This window comes from Cyprinodon tularosa, unplaced genomic scaffold (assembly GCF_016077235.1).
Source record: "Cyprinodon tularosa strain WSP-4 unplaced genomic scaffold, ASM1607723v1 ctg1492, whole genome shotgun sequence".
NCBI lineage: Eukaryota > Metazoa > Chordata > Actinopteri > Cyprinodontiformes > Cyprinodontidae > Cyprinodon > Cyprinodon tularosa.
In genome coordinates this window covers 36,802-52,714 of record NW_024038323.1, presented here as the reverse complement: position 1 = coordinate 52,714, position 15,913 = coordinate 36,802, and the positions used below count along the sequence as shown (strand labels likewise).

At 38.3% G+C, this 15,913-nt stretch overlaps 1 protein-coding gene across 1 annotated transcript in view; it reads right to left on the bottom strand.

Annotated features, from left to right (window-relative positions):
• Positions 1-1,472: 1,472 nt before the first annotated feature.
• The window catches only part of LOC119779565 (dynein heavy chain 5, axonemal-like), a 43,653-nt gene continuing 29,212 nt past the window's right edge, over positions 1,473-15,913 (bottom strand). Inside the window, exons 29-41 of the mRNA XM_038279244.1 lie at positions 14,852-15,070; positions 14,204-14,266; positions 13,652-13,890; positions 12,104-12,251; positions 11,913-12,005; positions 11,292-11,491; positions 10,963-11,116; positions 9,896-10,059; positions 9,611-9,767; positions 6,448-6,660; positions 6,074-6,298; positions 3,278-3,450; positions 1,473-1,578 (exon numbers count right to left, since the gene is read on the bottom strand). Of these exons, the coding sequence (XP_038135172.1) occupies positions 1,473-1,578; positions 3,278-3,450; positions 6,074-6,298; positions 6,448-6,660; positions 9,611-9,767; positions 9,896-10,059; positions 10,963-11,116; positions 11,292-11,491; positions 11,913-12,005; positions 12,104-12,251; positions 13,652-13,890; positions 14,204-14,266; positions 14,852-15,070 (2,154 nt within the window). The remainder of the gene's footprint in view (positions 1,579-3,277; positions 3,451-6,073; positions 6,299-6,447; positions 6,661-9,610; positions 9,768-9,895; positions 10,060-10,962; positions 11,117-11,291; positions 11,492-11,912; positions 12,006-12,103; positions 12,252-13,651; positions 13,891-14,203; positions 14,267-14,851; positions 15,071-15,913) is intronic.

The following is a 15,913-nucleotide window of genomic DNA, read 5'->3' as shown; positions in this document are numbered from 1 at the left end:
TAGGGAGAATTTAGAGAAACCTAATGGTCATGTTTTTGGACTGTGGGAGAACATGGGAGAACTCAGGGAGAACATGCAAGCTCCATGCAGAAAGACCCCGGGCCAAAAATCGAACCCATGACCTACGTACTGCAAGGCAGCAGTACTACCCACTGCGCCACTGAGCAGCATTTAATCATGAATTCTTGATATACATTTAACCCCATGTAGTCCTTTTGCTTACTGGCTAATACACTTAGGGCCGGATTTATCAAGATCCAATTTTGCGTGCAGTAATTTGCGCTCGCAAACTGGAATTTTGCGCGAGGGGCTGAACCATGGTTTGCGGGTGATTTAACAAGAGCGATTGCGTAACTGGTGGCAGGTGCAAAACTGTTGGAGACGCCCTATTTAAATGATGGTTTTGCGCGTTTGGTGGTTTGCGGCATGGCGAGTTTGGACAGCAGAAAGCGCAAAAGGAAATTCGACCCCATGGAAATGGAGGTGTTGGTGGATGAAGCCAACAAACATTTAAGTGAACTACAGTAAAAAAGTGTGACTGTCACACAGAGGAACGCTATATGTGAACAAATCTGTAATAAAGTAAACGCTGTTGGTGAAACCTTGCGAACAGTGGATGAAGTAAAAAGAAGATACCAGGATATTAGAAGGCGAACCAAAGAAAAACTGGCATATAACAAAACATCTGCGAACAAAGCAGGAGGGGGCACAGTAGATGAGATGCCTCTGACCAGCATTGAGGAACAAGTACAGCTGACGCTCTGTGAGGAGCAAATCACTGGAATTGCAGCTCAAAAATGGCAATGCTGGATAAACGAAATGTTTTGATGATCGTTTCCTTGTTCATTCCAAAAATATTCACACGGAGTGAAAAAATGCGTTCTCTGCGTCTCCTTGCTTCATTTCAATGTCTCCTTCTTGCGGCAATAACCGCTGCCATGTGTGCGCAATTACGCATACAGACCATTTGCACCTTCTTTTGAAACGTGTTATTTATAGAGTCAGATACCGTTAGCAAAATTGCTTTCAGGTTTGATAAATCACTTTGCGAGTGCTAAATTAATATATTTACATGATCTCCTCCCACAAGATGCACTTTTGCGTGTAAACGCCCCATATTGCATATTCATTGCAGAAAAAGTACTAAATGGATAAGAGGCGCTATTTAGCACATTTTAAAGACCAAATCCTTTTAGCACGCTGTTGATAGATCAGTTTTAGCGTGCGCAGTGAAATAGCTCACGTTTTAATACAAGCAAACCTTTGATAGATCCGGCCCTTAGAGCCCGTGTTGCCATAAAAGGCTTATATAAAACTTTTATTATTTTTGTGTCTCCAGACAGATTTGTTTTTTTGGTCCAATATCACTCTTTAAACAGTTTAGGTTGCCGGCCCCTTGCCTTACACCCTTTGTAAATGGACGACAAAAACCATTGTTACTCATCAGTTTTTCTAAGCATTGGCAGAAATGCTTAACTAAACAACAACAACAAAATCTTTGACTTACCTGTGCCTGCAGGACCAGCAGGAGCTCCACCCATGTTCATACCAAGAGCCTGAGCTAAGGTGATGTAACACCTAAGCAAACAAAGGTAAAAACAGGCATGTAGCATTTTATTTTGCTGGGATAAAAAATTTTGGCAATTTTTTTTTTAAACCCCTCAAATGTTTATCCTTATCTGACAGGGAATGCAATTATTGTCTAAAAACAATTATACTGGACTACAAACAAGATATATAATCATCTGTAATACAGTGCATTAAGCCATTATTTTATAAACTAGTCTCAATCATATTTTCCAAACTACTAACTAATTGTATCTGAAACCCAAAAGGAGCTGAGTAGAGAATTAGAGAAAATATGTTTGAATAAACAGGGAGGGTCCCAAATAAAAAAACAAGAGAGAGAAACTCTAAGTTAGGGGAATGATAAGATACTGGCCTAGGCAGTGAATGAAAAAAGAAGAAGAGAAAAGAATCAAATGTTGCTTGCACTGCCTTCAGCCATAGGGTCATTGTTTTACTTCTATGGAGAGCCACTGTCAGATCTCTGCTTGTACTTCCCTCTTTGCTGCTGTCCTTTCACATCCTTGTCTCATTGACATGTCTCTTACTGTGTCTCTTCTAATTTTTCTATGATTTTCTTTCTATCCCACCATGCTTTTGGTGATTGTTGGTTCATTCCTGCCTCTCATTTTCAGTCTAATATATTTCTTTTGCATGTCAGCCACCTTGTCTTCCAGTGAAAGGGGTTAATGATCACTGAAGAAGAATGCTTATTCAATCTGTATCTACTGTAATTTTTAGATGGTTGAACGGTAAACATGCTCACAGTACATGGTTTTAAATATTACATTACTCTTATAGAAGATATTGGAAGGAAAAGTAATTCCTCAAGGCTGGATAAAGAAGTGCCTTCTTCTCTTCAGGTTACCTATAAGGAATTTTGCAGAATCTAGTCCCGGGAGCTATGGTACCCCCTTTTGTATCTCAGGTCAGGTTAATTTTTTATTGAAAAGCCTAATAACTAATTTTCCTCTAGACTTTTTTTTTTCTTCATATAATTGTTTTCCAAGTTATCCTGTTCTCATAAAAACTTCTGTGCTGCCCCCTTGAGGAGACTTTGTTATTTGTGTTTTATATATTGATCTGTTTGAACTACTGTAGCTGTTAGTTCCACACAGTTTCATCTAAGCAGTCTCTGTGGTGTTAAGCCTCCTATCTTCTTGTTTTCGCCAATAAAGATATCTGTTTGCAAGTATTGGGTAATGTGTAATGTCAGAGTCTGAATTTATATTTTTTAATAAGTTCAATTCAGTTGTTTGCGTAATGTAAACAAATGCTAATTACGTTGGCATGTGTATGGTGTTTTCAATGTAAATTAGCATCGTGCTAACCGTTAACTTACCTCTTATTGCTTTTAGCTCATTTAAGCTATGTTCTCTGATTATTGATGTGTAAAGCATATTGCAATGGCCATTCCTATGTCTGTGTCACAGTTTTACAGTTTAACCAGTGAAAGAAGCATTGCAACAGGCTTTCTGCTGACATATTGATGACGCTGTTAGCTTTCTGTAAAGCTAATTCTAACTTTGGTGAAAGGCAGAATACCTTCAACATTTAAAATGTGATATCTCCTACTGTCTGACGGTTCATATTTTTTTTCCTATTTATACTGAACACTGATTTGTACTTTCCAGCATCTTAGTTCTGTTTTGCATTGATAACCTTGTATTCTTTAATATGTGTTTGTGTGTTTTCACTGATGTACTTTTACCTGTCAGTCAAAGGAGTAATGACAAGCCTTTCTGTGCAGCCCAGGAACTCATTCTGGTAAATAAAGCTTATGTCAGTGATGCTTATGGACATCAGGTCTGACTTCTCAATGAAGTAGAAACGACACTGCTTCAGCCAGTCAAAATCAGTGGGGCTTTTGATATGTGACCGGCACTGAAAAGAAGAGAGAAAAGAAGGAAAAAAAATGGTTGAGACAAACTACCATGGATGGATGTTAAGTTACAACAACTGAAAAAACTATTGATATCTTCAGGCAAATGCTAATGCAACTTAAAAAACGGAGAAGACTGGATGTATGAGAGAAAATAGGGGGAAAGAGGAGGTAAAAAGATTTTAGGAGAGAATTTAAAGGAAATAGGTGAGAGGTAAGTGAGAGTCAACCATTGGAGAGAATTATTTATTTATACTTATTTGACTCTGGTTAGGCCCACTGAGATTAAAGATATATTTTCTAAGGGGGATAGAGAGCAGAAGGCGGAAAAAACAACAGTCATACTGGTCTACATTAAAAACATTCACTAATTGATGAGCTGGACTGCAGTGGTTTTAACATAGCTTTTGTCATAGCTTGAAGCCAAAGTTCAGTTTAATATCAGACTCTTGATCTATAATTGATTTCATGCATAAATGCCAAACATTATTAGAGTAGAAAATTAGATAACGGGATGACAAAAAAGTGATCATCAAGTTTAGAGGAAACAAAGGTAAAATAGAAAAAATAAAGAAAAGATTATGTATGATTCACACCAAGATAAGGTACAAAAATACCCTTGTATTGTAAACTAGCTGTAATTTACCACATTTGTAGCAGAACATGTGAGCGGAGCGTGGAGCGAGTGGTGGAGCAGAGCGGAAGAAATATGGTGGAGCACAGAGCGGTTTTCGATTCAAAGGCCGGAGCGAGAATTTCGCTCTGCACTCAATTAAAAATTATGCATTATAAAATTTGTAAAATAACATTTATTTGATTTAAGGGTGATTTTTCATCATGTTTTATTGCATGACCCCCAGCGCAGCGCTGAATGTGACGAGGAGGAGGATATGCCTGCGCTGTCGCAGATGGAAGTGGATGCACTTACAGCCAATGCAGAAAACACGATAACCACCTACTTCACTACCTCGAGTTTTACATTTGAGAGGCCCTATCCATCTGCTTCAGCTGGTGATAAAAGATGCAGAGATGAGGATTGCATATTGTGTGATAAGAAATGGGATAATATATCATAGAACATACACTAACTTTACTTAACAATACAGAGTGGTTTACATAAAGTGATCATTGTGGTAAGAGCCTGTTTTTGAAAATGGATTGCATACATGCATGATACGCTTTTATCTCATTTGCAATGGGAGGTGAAGTGACCTTTTTTAATGTAGTCTAGTAAAACCAATTAATAATTAACTAGGAAAAGTGGGGCAACATTAATGGAGCGAGGTGTTATGTTCACAACTGGGAAACAGTGCGATAATTTAACAGCCAGTTAGGACAATACACATGTATCCGTCACATCATTAAAGTCGTAGGGAAGCGGCTGTTCCAATGGCTGAAGTTCTGAATTCTCCCCAGTGGTGCATGACTTTACACAAGTGAATAAAGTGAATGTGATTGGTCGTTTATCAAGGGGGCAGGTTTGTTGCGGCCAAAGGTTCGCAAGCAAGTTTGGTTGTGGCCGGCTTGTCGGAAACATCTTGCTAACCAGTTAGCAACTTAGTGCTAGTAGGTTCCCAATGGAAAAATTACATTGGGACCAAGTAGCACTAAATTGGTTACTTAGAAACGACACTGTCAAGGAACGCTATGGACAGAGGAAACAAGCAAGAGGAGGGGAGTTTTTTTTGTTGGAGGTCGTGGACGAGTCTCCTCCGTCATACATTTTTTATTTAGAGGAGGAAAGTGGGGACGAAGTTGTTGTGGAATGCCAGGAGGATGCCAGGGAGGCAGAAGCTTATTTTGTTGTAGAAGGCTTACAGCCGTACATGTTTGAGCCCTTGCCTCGCAACGCTGCCAGTTCTGTTAGCTCTGCCGAAGAAAAGAGATTCATCCCTGTGAACATTGGGACGTAACTCAATGGTAAAGTAAATGTTTCTTATTTCAATCGTTGTGTATATTATCTGCGACATATGATTCAAGGTGCTATGATTGATTGACAGATTTGCCGAATTTAGGTGTACAAGCTGACGTATAACTAACTGGCCTAAAAAAGAATCCTGTCTTAAAAAAGATTTTAAGATAGGATTTTTTTTAAATGGAAATTTTCTAACTATTTGGACAATATTGTATGATACAGATTACATTTATATACATGTTTAAGCCAGAATGATTTGACATTTAAATATGACTTCTCTACAACTTTAAATCCAACACTGTGTGTCCCAGGGCCCTGGCATAATTAGATGAAGAAAAAAAGGAAAATGAAGATGAGCGTCGAGCGAAGTTTGATCGGAGCGTACTGGTGCAACTTTGAGTGGCGAATAAGTGAATATCCTCCTGAGTGGGTAGTGGGAACTCCGCTGCGCAGCTCTTCGCTCCGTTCACATGCTCTGATCAACAGTGATCCAAATGCAGTCCTTTCTGCATCATTTAACACTAACTCTTAATAAAGTTGAGGTATTTTGGTACAGTAACGAAAGCCATTAGAAGTTCAAAATACTTATAATCTGCCTAATTGTGGTTATCTTTGGCATTATCCAACAATTAGACATCAAGCTGAGTGTATTTGGGCTGCCCCATAAAATAACTCAATTGAGATTGCTCTTATTAATCTATTTCACTCACCAGCTGATCAAATATATCCCTTTGGTGGACATGGATAGTTATCAGGGTCTCATATTTGGTCCTCGCTACAGCTTCCAGATCTTTCGTTGTTGTTTCAATTAGTTTATTCAGCAACTCAAGGAAAAAAGAGTTGGTTTTTGACATAACTTTGGGATCAGATGCGGCCTTGATAAGAGCCTTCTCAGAGTCTCTTGTCCATATCATCTGGATACCCAGCAGCCCCACCTGCACCAAGAATATCACTGAATTAATGATATGGTTATTGATTGACATGAATACTTAAAATAAAATGTTGTTTTAAATACCTCTTATGAATGTAGGCTTTTGGGTTGTGAGCTTGGGGAATAGTTCTAAAATAAAGGGTTTTGATTTACCTGAGCAGGGAAAAAATTGAGGAACTCAGTAAGCTGGAAGTCAGATTCCTGGATGGCCTGAAAAGCCTGTCGAATCACTCGGTGCAATGACCCCTGGGATTCTTTCAGCAGAGCGTTCAACCATACTTCAACATTTCCCTCCGCTGTGACAGGATGCTCCAGCTCTACTGTTTCCCCCTCACGTGATGAGACAGCAAGAATTCGATCATATATCTGAAACAGAACAATTTTCTTTGAATAGGATAAAGCATGTTTTAATATATATAGATTTCTCTTTATTTAAGCTAATGATTTTCTCCTGAGAAAATGTATCAGTTCTAAGATTTACTGTGACACAAGTAATAGAGGTTGTAGTTTTTTGCTTTTAAAACTACCTTACAGTAATTTATCATTTCAGGTTTGAGATAAGATGCTGATAAATTAAAATTTTTGCTTATTTTGTCAGGTACAGCTATGTGAATGTATCCAAACTGAAAGTTATGCTCCAGACCAGCACAAAATGTATGAAACTTTAAAGTGGAAGGAAAACTCTAAATGACTTTGATTGTTTTTTTTGACAAAAAGCATATTTTGACACTTATTTTGTTACAGAAAAGTGTCATTTTTTTCATCTATTCAGTCCTACTTTTTCCGAAGAATAATAAACGATCACCTAGCTAAATAGAGACTATGTGAACACCATGAAAGGTGACAAATACAGCAGACAGATCAGAGGTGAAGATGTAGAGAAGTTGAAAGTAGTTACCTTATAGATAAGTGACCCTAGTTACACACACCAGTTATCTCTGGGCTCTGTTTAACTTTAGAGGGACATCCACTGACAGAATTATTTGGAGAAGCTGTCAAGATGGAACTACAGAGATCCACAGCTCAGGCTCACAAGAGGCTTTGATCAGCAAAGAACAAAACTAAACTTTTTTAATTGCATTAGAGACGCACCAATCCATTTTTTTCACATCTGATAAATGATCCAGATAATTAGTAGACATCAGAGTGATAACCAATGCAAATATCGTATCAGTGTATTTTCTAGCTTTCATGCAAAATAATATAACATGTGTAAAATTAACACTGTATTGGTGTATAAGGAAAAAGATAGACAACAGTAAATATACAGCAAATAGTCTAGTGATTTAGGTCAAATGATACACTAAATAAGTGTCAGAAGCCTAATTAAGATCAGGACGTAAACTTCACTCAAAATTTGTGAGTCTTAAGATTTTGTGTTTATACAACCTAACTGTAAGTCTCTCGACATGTAACTTAGACTATGTCATAGGGCTACACTATATGGCCATAACTTATATCATTAAAAAGATCTTAATTTGGGTTGATACGATATGATTTGATATAAATAAACAAAAAACCTCAGAAAGACTGCCAAGTATGCTCACAACAGAATCCTGTTGAATCTTTTGACAATTATGTTTCCACATTTAGAAAACTGCTTAGATATAATATCCATCCATACATTTTCTTTCGCTTTATCTGGGGTTGGGTCACGGAGCCAGCAGACTAAGCAGAGATGCCCAGACATCCTGATCCACACACACCTCCTTCAGCTGCTCTGTGGGGACCCCAAGGTGACACAAGGCCAGCTCAGGAACATAGTCCCTCCAGTGTGTCCTGGGTCTTCCAAGAGGCCTCCTCACAATAGGACATGCCTGGAACACCTCGGAAGCGACCAGGAGACTTCCGGAACAGATGCCCGAGCAACATCAGCTGGCTCCTTTTGACATGGAGGAGCAACAATTTTACTCTGAGCTCCTCCCGGGTGACTCAGCTCCTCACCCGATCTCGAAGGGTGCGCCCAGCCAACCTGCGAAGGAAACTCATTTTGGACTCTTGTATTCGCAATCTTGTCTTTCGGTCATTACCCAGCTCTCATGACCATAGGTAAGGGTGGGAACGTAGATCGATTGATAAATTGAGAACTTCGTCCCCCGACTCAGCTCCCTCATCACCACGACAGTCTGATACAGTGACCGCACCACGGCCGCACCGATCCATCTATCGATCTCACATTCCTATTCCACATTGAACTTCTCCACTTGATACAAGGACTCTCCACCGACCTGAAGAAAGGAGTCCCCCTTTCTCCGATGGAGAACCATGGCCTCTGATTTGGAGGTGCTGAACCTCATCCCGGCCACGTCACACTCGGCTGCAAACCGCCCCAGTGCATGTCGAAGGTCCTGGTTTGATAAAGCCAACAGAACAACATCATCTGCAAACAGCAGAGCATATCCCGAGGTTCCCAAACCAGATATCCTCCAGTTCCTGGCTGCACCTAGAAATTCTGTCCATAAATGTAATGAACAGAAACGGTGACAAAGGGAAGCCCTGGCGGAGACCAAAATGCGCCGAGAACAGGTCTGACTTACTGCTGGCAATGTGACCCAAGCTCCTGCTGAGTTCATACAGAGAACGGAAAGTCCTTATTAAGGAGGCAGCTCACGGGGGGTTGGCTTCAATATAACATTTAAGAAATATATATAAAAAAAAAACATATAACCTACTGTAGGCCATCAGCAAGTGACACAAGCTGTAATAATAGACTCTATTGTATACTGACATATCAGAAATGTAATTCACCATCACTAAAAAATAATCTATCCATTTTTCTGTCACACTTATCCCAAGCGCTGTCGCGAGGGGTGCTTGTGCCGAGCTCCTGCTGTCTACGGCTGAGAGGCGGGGTACACCCTGGACAGGTTGCCAGTCCATCGCAGGGAAACACAGAGACAAACAGGACAAACAACCATTCAAACACACAATCAAAAAACTAATGAAAATTTAGGGAAACAAATTGACCTAACAGTCATGTTTTTGGGTTGTGGGAGGAATGGCATCTCTCTGGAGTACCCAGAGAGAACCCACGCATGATCAGGACGAACATGCAAACTCCAAGCAGAGAGAGCCGGGCTGGGAATCGAACCCAGATCATCTTGTGCTAGGCGACAATGCTACCCACTGTGTCACTGAGCAGCCTACTGTGGAATATATTTATTTATTTTCCAGCCCTACCACACCAGGGAACTGGCTCGTGAGAGTATAACACAGACACACCTACACAAAATTATCTATCTGGTCTTATGTATCTCCCTGCCTGCCTGGTTGTCAGTCATCTATATATAGACAGATATAGATATTATTTAGTCACCTTATCATGGAATTGTACGGTTTTGATGTTGTCAAAGACATTGAGAAGGTGTGCCTGGATAGTGTGGGAGTCAGAGGCCTGGCCCAGAATTTCCAGCAAGGCAGGGTCAGAGATGAAGAAAAAACGTGGGAAAAGCAGTCGCTTCTTCTCCAAATAACTGAAAAAAAACAAACAAAAAAAACAATTCAGTTATAAAAATCCTTTTAATAGTTAAAAAGCAAACCCATAATTTTAAATTGTTTATAACACTTTGGTATAAGTTGAGTAAAAAGTGCCTGTGCTCACCCTGTAAGTGACTTCTGGCAGATCTCCAGCTGCTCCAGCAGGTGAGGAAGCAGCTGGCCCATCGTCTCATCTCCCACACACGATTGCACAACATTGGGCATTTCGTGAGCTCGCATCATGATCTTCACCCAGGACTTATCAATAGTTGAGAAACGCTTTGCTTCCTAAATAGTTTTAAACAATGTATTACTTCTCAAACAACTCATTAGATTCACATTTATTATACATGATGCGCCAATTGTATTTTGTATTCCTTTAAAACCAAAAAAAGATACTGTATAGTGTATATAATAGTCTACAAAGACAAATTATTGTGAATTGTGAGTGCCTGATCATTGACCAGATTTCAAATTTAAATTTATCTTAAAATTTCAGGATTATCTTGAGCACTCTGTTGTAGAGCTGCCTAGAGTTGATTTGAATATGGAGATTTTCAGCTTAATTCTATATCTTCAGATATGGGATCTCTTAAGGAGAAAGCAGAGTAATCAACAGGTCAAGTTTTCCAAAAACCTGATTTTTATGAGGTTTATATATATAGGCAAAGGTCTAATTGCTTATGAATCTGAAGTGAAGGCAAATCATCAAACCAACAATGTTGTCTTGTTAAAGTTAACCACAGGATTATTTAGAGGACTACACATAGGCTGCCATAATTTACTCTTATAAATTATCTTCCATAGTTATAGTATTGAAGGATGTAATCAGTTATAACTCAACAGTCATCTCGTTATCACGAGAAAACGGCTTTCATTATCTTTGGTTGATGAGAAAATTTACTGAAAAAGTATCAGAGGGACACAACCGCTCTCGGCTGCCGTACATAACACCAGAAAATGTATAGGAAATTTAAATGATATATAAACAAAAGTATAATTTATGAAAGTAGTGATAACTCCGCCAAATTTCGAATAGAAGGTATTTTTGTGTTTATTTTTTCTTGACTGTTAATGGTAAAGACTGTGTCATTTCTGGTTAAAAAAAAATAACAACTGATGTGTTAGAATACTTTTAGCTGGTGGTGTATGTGGATAATCAATCAGGTATATCTGTAACCCTGCTTTTACCTTGGGCAGCTGTTTAGCAATGTCTCCCCCTACAAACACAGCTTCCAGATAGATCCATAGATTCTGGACATTCATCCACTGTTCAATGATATCAGTGGTGTTAGAAAGGTTCTGAACCCATTTCTGGATCTGAGCTTTAAATGGGGTGTTGTACCTTAGGAAGAAATTAAATCTGCATGTTAAACAAGCATTGACGTAGACATCTGGGTAATTTTTGCACTTTCATTTTTTTTTAAACCTATGGGAGAAACTTTTGTTTACAAAATAATATTCACTTATTGTACCTAATTCTTCGGATTTACAATTTCTAAGTATTATAAATGGCATACCGATTGCTCATGAGAGACCCCAAAATCATCAAACTGTCATCCAAGCTAGATATGATTTCTGCTGTGCTGTCTCCTCGCAGAAGCAGCTCTCCCCGTGTCTTGAAGTTGGCAAATGTAAAGGTTTTGATGTCCCACTCAGCGATCACTTGCTTCAGTTTCTGCTCAATATCTCGCTCTTTCACAGCACTGATACAGATGTCCTTTAAATTAAGTTCCAAGATAGATGTTGTAATGATTTAAATTTAAAACAAGCACAATTTATAAAAGGGCAATGTGAAAATTTAGGATACAGAGCATGTTCATAAAGACAAAGTAAAATCTGCCATTCTTTTTTGCTTTCTTGTGATACTTAGAACACAATTTATGTCTAAAAATAGGGTAATCTAACTAAATTCAAAAAGTGTTTTTAGATAATTTTTGTTCATAAAAGGAAAGGAAGGCCTTGATGATTAGCGCAACAGCATGTTTAGTTTTTTGTAAGCTGTGATATGATATGTCCACTCCTAATGATAAAAACACAAACTTACTGACAACACAAATGTTTCTAGTAACCTAACATAAATACAGCCTCACAGCATTTCTTGCCATACATGGTGAACCTTCATTTTCTACGGTACTTACCTCAACTTCCTCCTTAAACTTCAGCAGAGACGCCTCCATTATGTTACGAAGCTTGAATGTGTCAGTTTCAATCTCAAATGTATGGCCAGTCACCTGAGAAAAAAAAAGATGAATCACAGCCATTTCTGATTGAAAAACATATGTGTGTTTGATGAGTACTGATTTAAACTTTTACTCAATTTCCATCTGACCTCTGTGATTCTCTTCCAGTGGCGTGTCATCATGGCTTTGTTAGTCATGAGCTCTAGCAGGGGGCAGCACTCATTAAAGTCGTCAATAGTTTTCTTCAGATCCTGGAAAGCTTGCCATTCCTTTAGAGCATGAGGCAGCTTGCGGCATCTGTTTAGTTAAGCAGATTTTACACCTGCTATTTAAAACAGTTGATACCTTAACAAATTATAAGGTGATCTTAACCCTTTAAAGCCAAGTGCATCGTATTTGATACAGTAGATTTTGAAACCTCTGCAGCATCAGTGTGATGTTTTTGTTCTTGAAACCCTGACTTACATAATCAGACACATGTAGTGAACAGAAAACATATAAAAGATGATATAGAAATGCGTAATATTTCAAAATTGATGCAAATAAATTATGTAATTTAATGTTTTTACAAAATTTATATAGTTATTTTATTTGTCACAAAGTTCAATGACAATTACAATTTTGGAAAATTAGAATCTTCTGTCAATTATTTCCTTGTTCAGGCTTTAAAGGGTTAAATATGAATTTATTTTTGTTGCCATCAAAGGTTTAGCTGTCATTAAACTAAGAATGATTGAATCAACAAATTAATGCTGTTTGTTGATATGATAACATCAAAGTCAAGGGGACTAAACTAGGAATCAGATACTTTAATACCTGCAGCTTCACAGAAACATACAGCCACTCTGTTGCAAAAATGTAATCAAAGTCTTTAGTCAATTCATTAACCCTGCCTGACCAATAACTTCTTTTAAGTTTCAGCATTGCTGTGATCAAGTGTCGCTGATGTAGCTGCAACTATTCCCCTCTGAAGAGAAACCCCTCCGGTGGAGGTTTTAAAAGGGCCAGCTTTTCGTTTCAACATTCTATTTTGCCTGTGGCTCCGTGCCGCTAAAGGCTAGTCAAAGCGCTTTCAGCTGAAGGCTACGCTAAGTAGCAATCAAATCCCTCCGGAGAAGTCGGCACTCGCTGAACCAAGTCATTTTAACCCCTGGTCTTTTGTGTTTTTTTTACACACTGAACGATTTATCACTCAGGCTGGATTCACTCTTTCAGTAGTATCTGAATGAACAGAGACACATTTATTTGGTTGGTGGTTAATAATGTTTTTGATAGCCAAAGTCCAAATTACTAAATTGGTAAAAGACAACTGAATTTTTATCAACCAAAGTCAGGAGTCCAACCTTTCAGGTAAGAGGCTGAAAACCCTGGTCAGTAGGTCAATTAGAGTTATAATCATTCAACTGATAATAATTAATTAGTTTTCCCATTGATTTCAATTACCTATTAATGAACTATCTCTTCCAGTTCTTGTTATTTCATATATTCATAATCTGGTAAATGCTCACAACAGCACGCTTCTCATTATCAAGAGATCAAATAAAAAAAATAATAACATCAGTTTAAAGTTTTCACCATTAGGTGAGATTATTAAATCTAGTTTCAGGATCATGGAGGGGGTGATTAAAACTGTTCAATTATTAGTGTTCTTAACTAGGTTAGAAACAACTACTAGAAACAAAAAAAAAAGGTTTAACCTTGATTGAAAGTCGAGCAGCTCATTATTAATCCTCTCAATGTTGATGTCAGCCCAGAGTATGTCGTTGTATCCATTGACTCTTTCGATGACATTGTTGTAAAGGCCATACAACTTCTGCAGCAGGACCAGCTGATTTTTAATCTTTAGCAACTGATGGTGCTGTGTAACCGGAATTCCAAAGAGCTCCTGTCCTCCACTGTAAGTTATGTACTTCCTGTAAAGGTTGTCAAACCGATTCTAAAAACAAACAGGAGGGAATTAATCATTTAGATACAGTCTAGAATGTAAATATACTACCATATCAAAATAATTTACCGGAGATAACTTTAAACAATTTTATATCGGAAATAAAATATGTAATTTGTCAATTATTTTTGCAAACAAATAAAAAGCAAACAAGTTTGTCAATGACAAAGACTATTTGTATCAACACCATATATTTCAGGATTAATCAGCATGTGATCAGAAACCACATAACTTTCTGTTTCCATATGTAAGTGGTCCTTATCATAAAGGATAAGTAATTTACTGCAAACCAGTACAAACGAACCTGGAACATAATTAGTCGATCACTGGCCTCCTGAGGAGCCAATTCCTTCACCATGGGCCCATCCTAAAAAGAGAGGGGGTAAAAAGTCAGTAGATTTTTTTATTATAACAATGAACAGTTAACAAAAGGCTCAGTGCTTCCCATGTGGCTATTTGTGTTGGTATACTGGTATACTGCCTTAGTTGAGCAGGGCTGAGGGTGAGGAAATGTTAAGCTTATTTGAGCATGTGTGTCATCTTCTGGATTGCTCCCCGGGCGGCGCACAATTGCAGCCCACTGCTCCCCAAGGGAATGGGTTAAATGCAGAGAGTTCATTTTGTTGCTGTGTACTTGTGACAATGTAATAACAATAAAGTTGAATTCTATTCTTTATATTATATGTGTGTTAGAATGAATCAGATGTGGAATTTGCAGTGTTGAACTGCCTTAAGGTGGAGTGTTTTACTATTGCTGTGGCATCACAGACTATTTTCTTTTCTAACTGAACCATCAAATGAGCATCTTTAAATAAATTTTTTAATAGTTTCGCTAACAGTTTTAACCATCTGGCTAAGTGACGCTTCTGCAGCACAACTATTGAGCCCTAGATGTAAAACCTAGGCATCGGTTGTGTAGCAAAGTAATCCATTGATTTCTATGATACTCTACCTTTTCATATTCCTGGTAGAATTGATCACAGTCATCTTGAAAGGTCTTTACATTGCAAATAAGTTCTTGCTGGAAGTGTGGCTGCAAGGCATCCAACTCATTCTGCACCTCAGTAGTTCTGGATAAGAGCTTTTCCCAGGTGTAGCGTAGAGCATCAACCTTGTCAACCTCTTCCTTGGCCACTGACAGTCCGTATTTTTGAAGCATTGCATAGGACTCCTGTGAGGAGGGGGAAAAGGGTTAATTGTTTCAACTGTAAAGCAAACGGATTGAGTGTAAATTCTGTCATACAATACATACATTATATTTGCCTATATACTAACAAATACATTAACTTAAATAACAGGTTGTTGACTTTTTAATAAACTCTTATGGTGCGTTCAGACCGTACGCGCTAAAAGCGGCAATTTCCACTAGCCCTGCAGGTAGTCCACTGCTTTCCATTTGAGATGCACAGTGTTTACGCCCTGGAGCGCATCATCAAATAGGTGGAACTTCACCTCTGTGAAGCGGACACCACACTGACATGAAAAAAACTCAGCAAATAGACTGAATGGTTAGTGCTTCATTAGCGCAGGTTTGGAAAAAAAAAAAAAAAAAGATTATATAAGCTGCTGCTGTTTAGGAGATATTTTATTTCTTTAGGTCAACTATCCCACGATTAAGCTCCAAATTGAATCAAAATTATGTAGCCTACTTTTTTAGTACTACTTCATTCGTGCAGGTTAATCTATCGTTTGTGCTAATTTTAATCATGGCCGATGACATCACAATCCCAACAGACGTTAGTGCTGATATAAAGTTATTGCATAACACAAATCCTTCCTGTGCTGGTAATGAATGTAACAGTGAGCATGTTTGACTTATTTTGTGGCTGGAATGATTGTTTAATATTTAATCCCCCGCCTCCCAAACCTTTCGCTTTGGACCTTTCGTTACCCCTAGCAACCCTATGTAATTTCCTGTCAAGGTCTCGCTGTCTGTCTGCATTTCATAATAAAAGCAGAGGTTAAACTTAACATCACAGACTGCTACTAAATTGGTCTCTATGAACAACTTTGA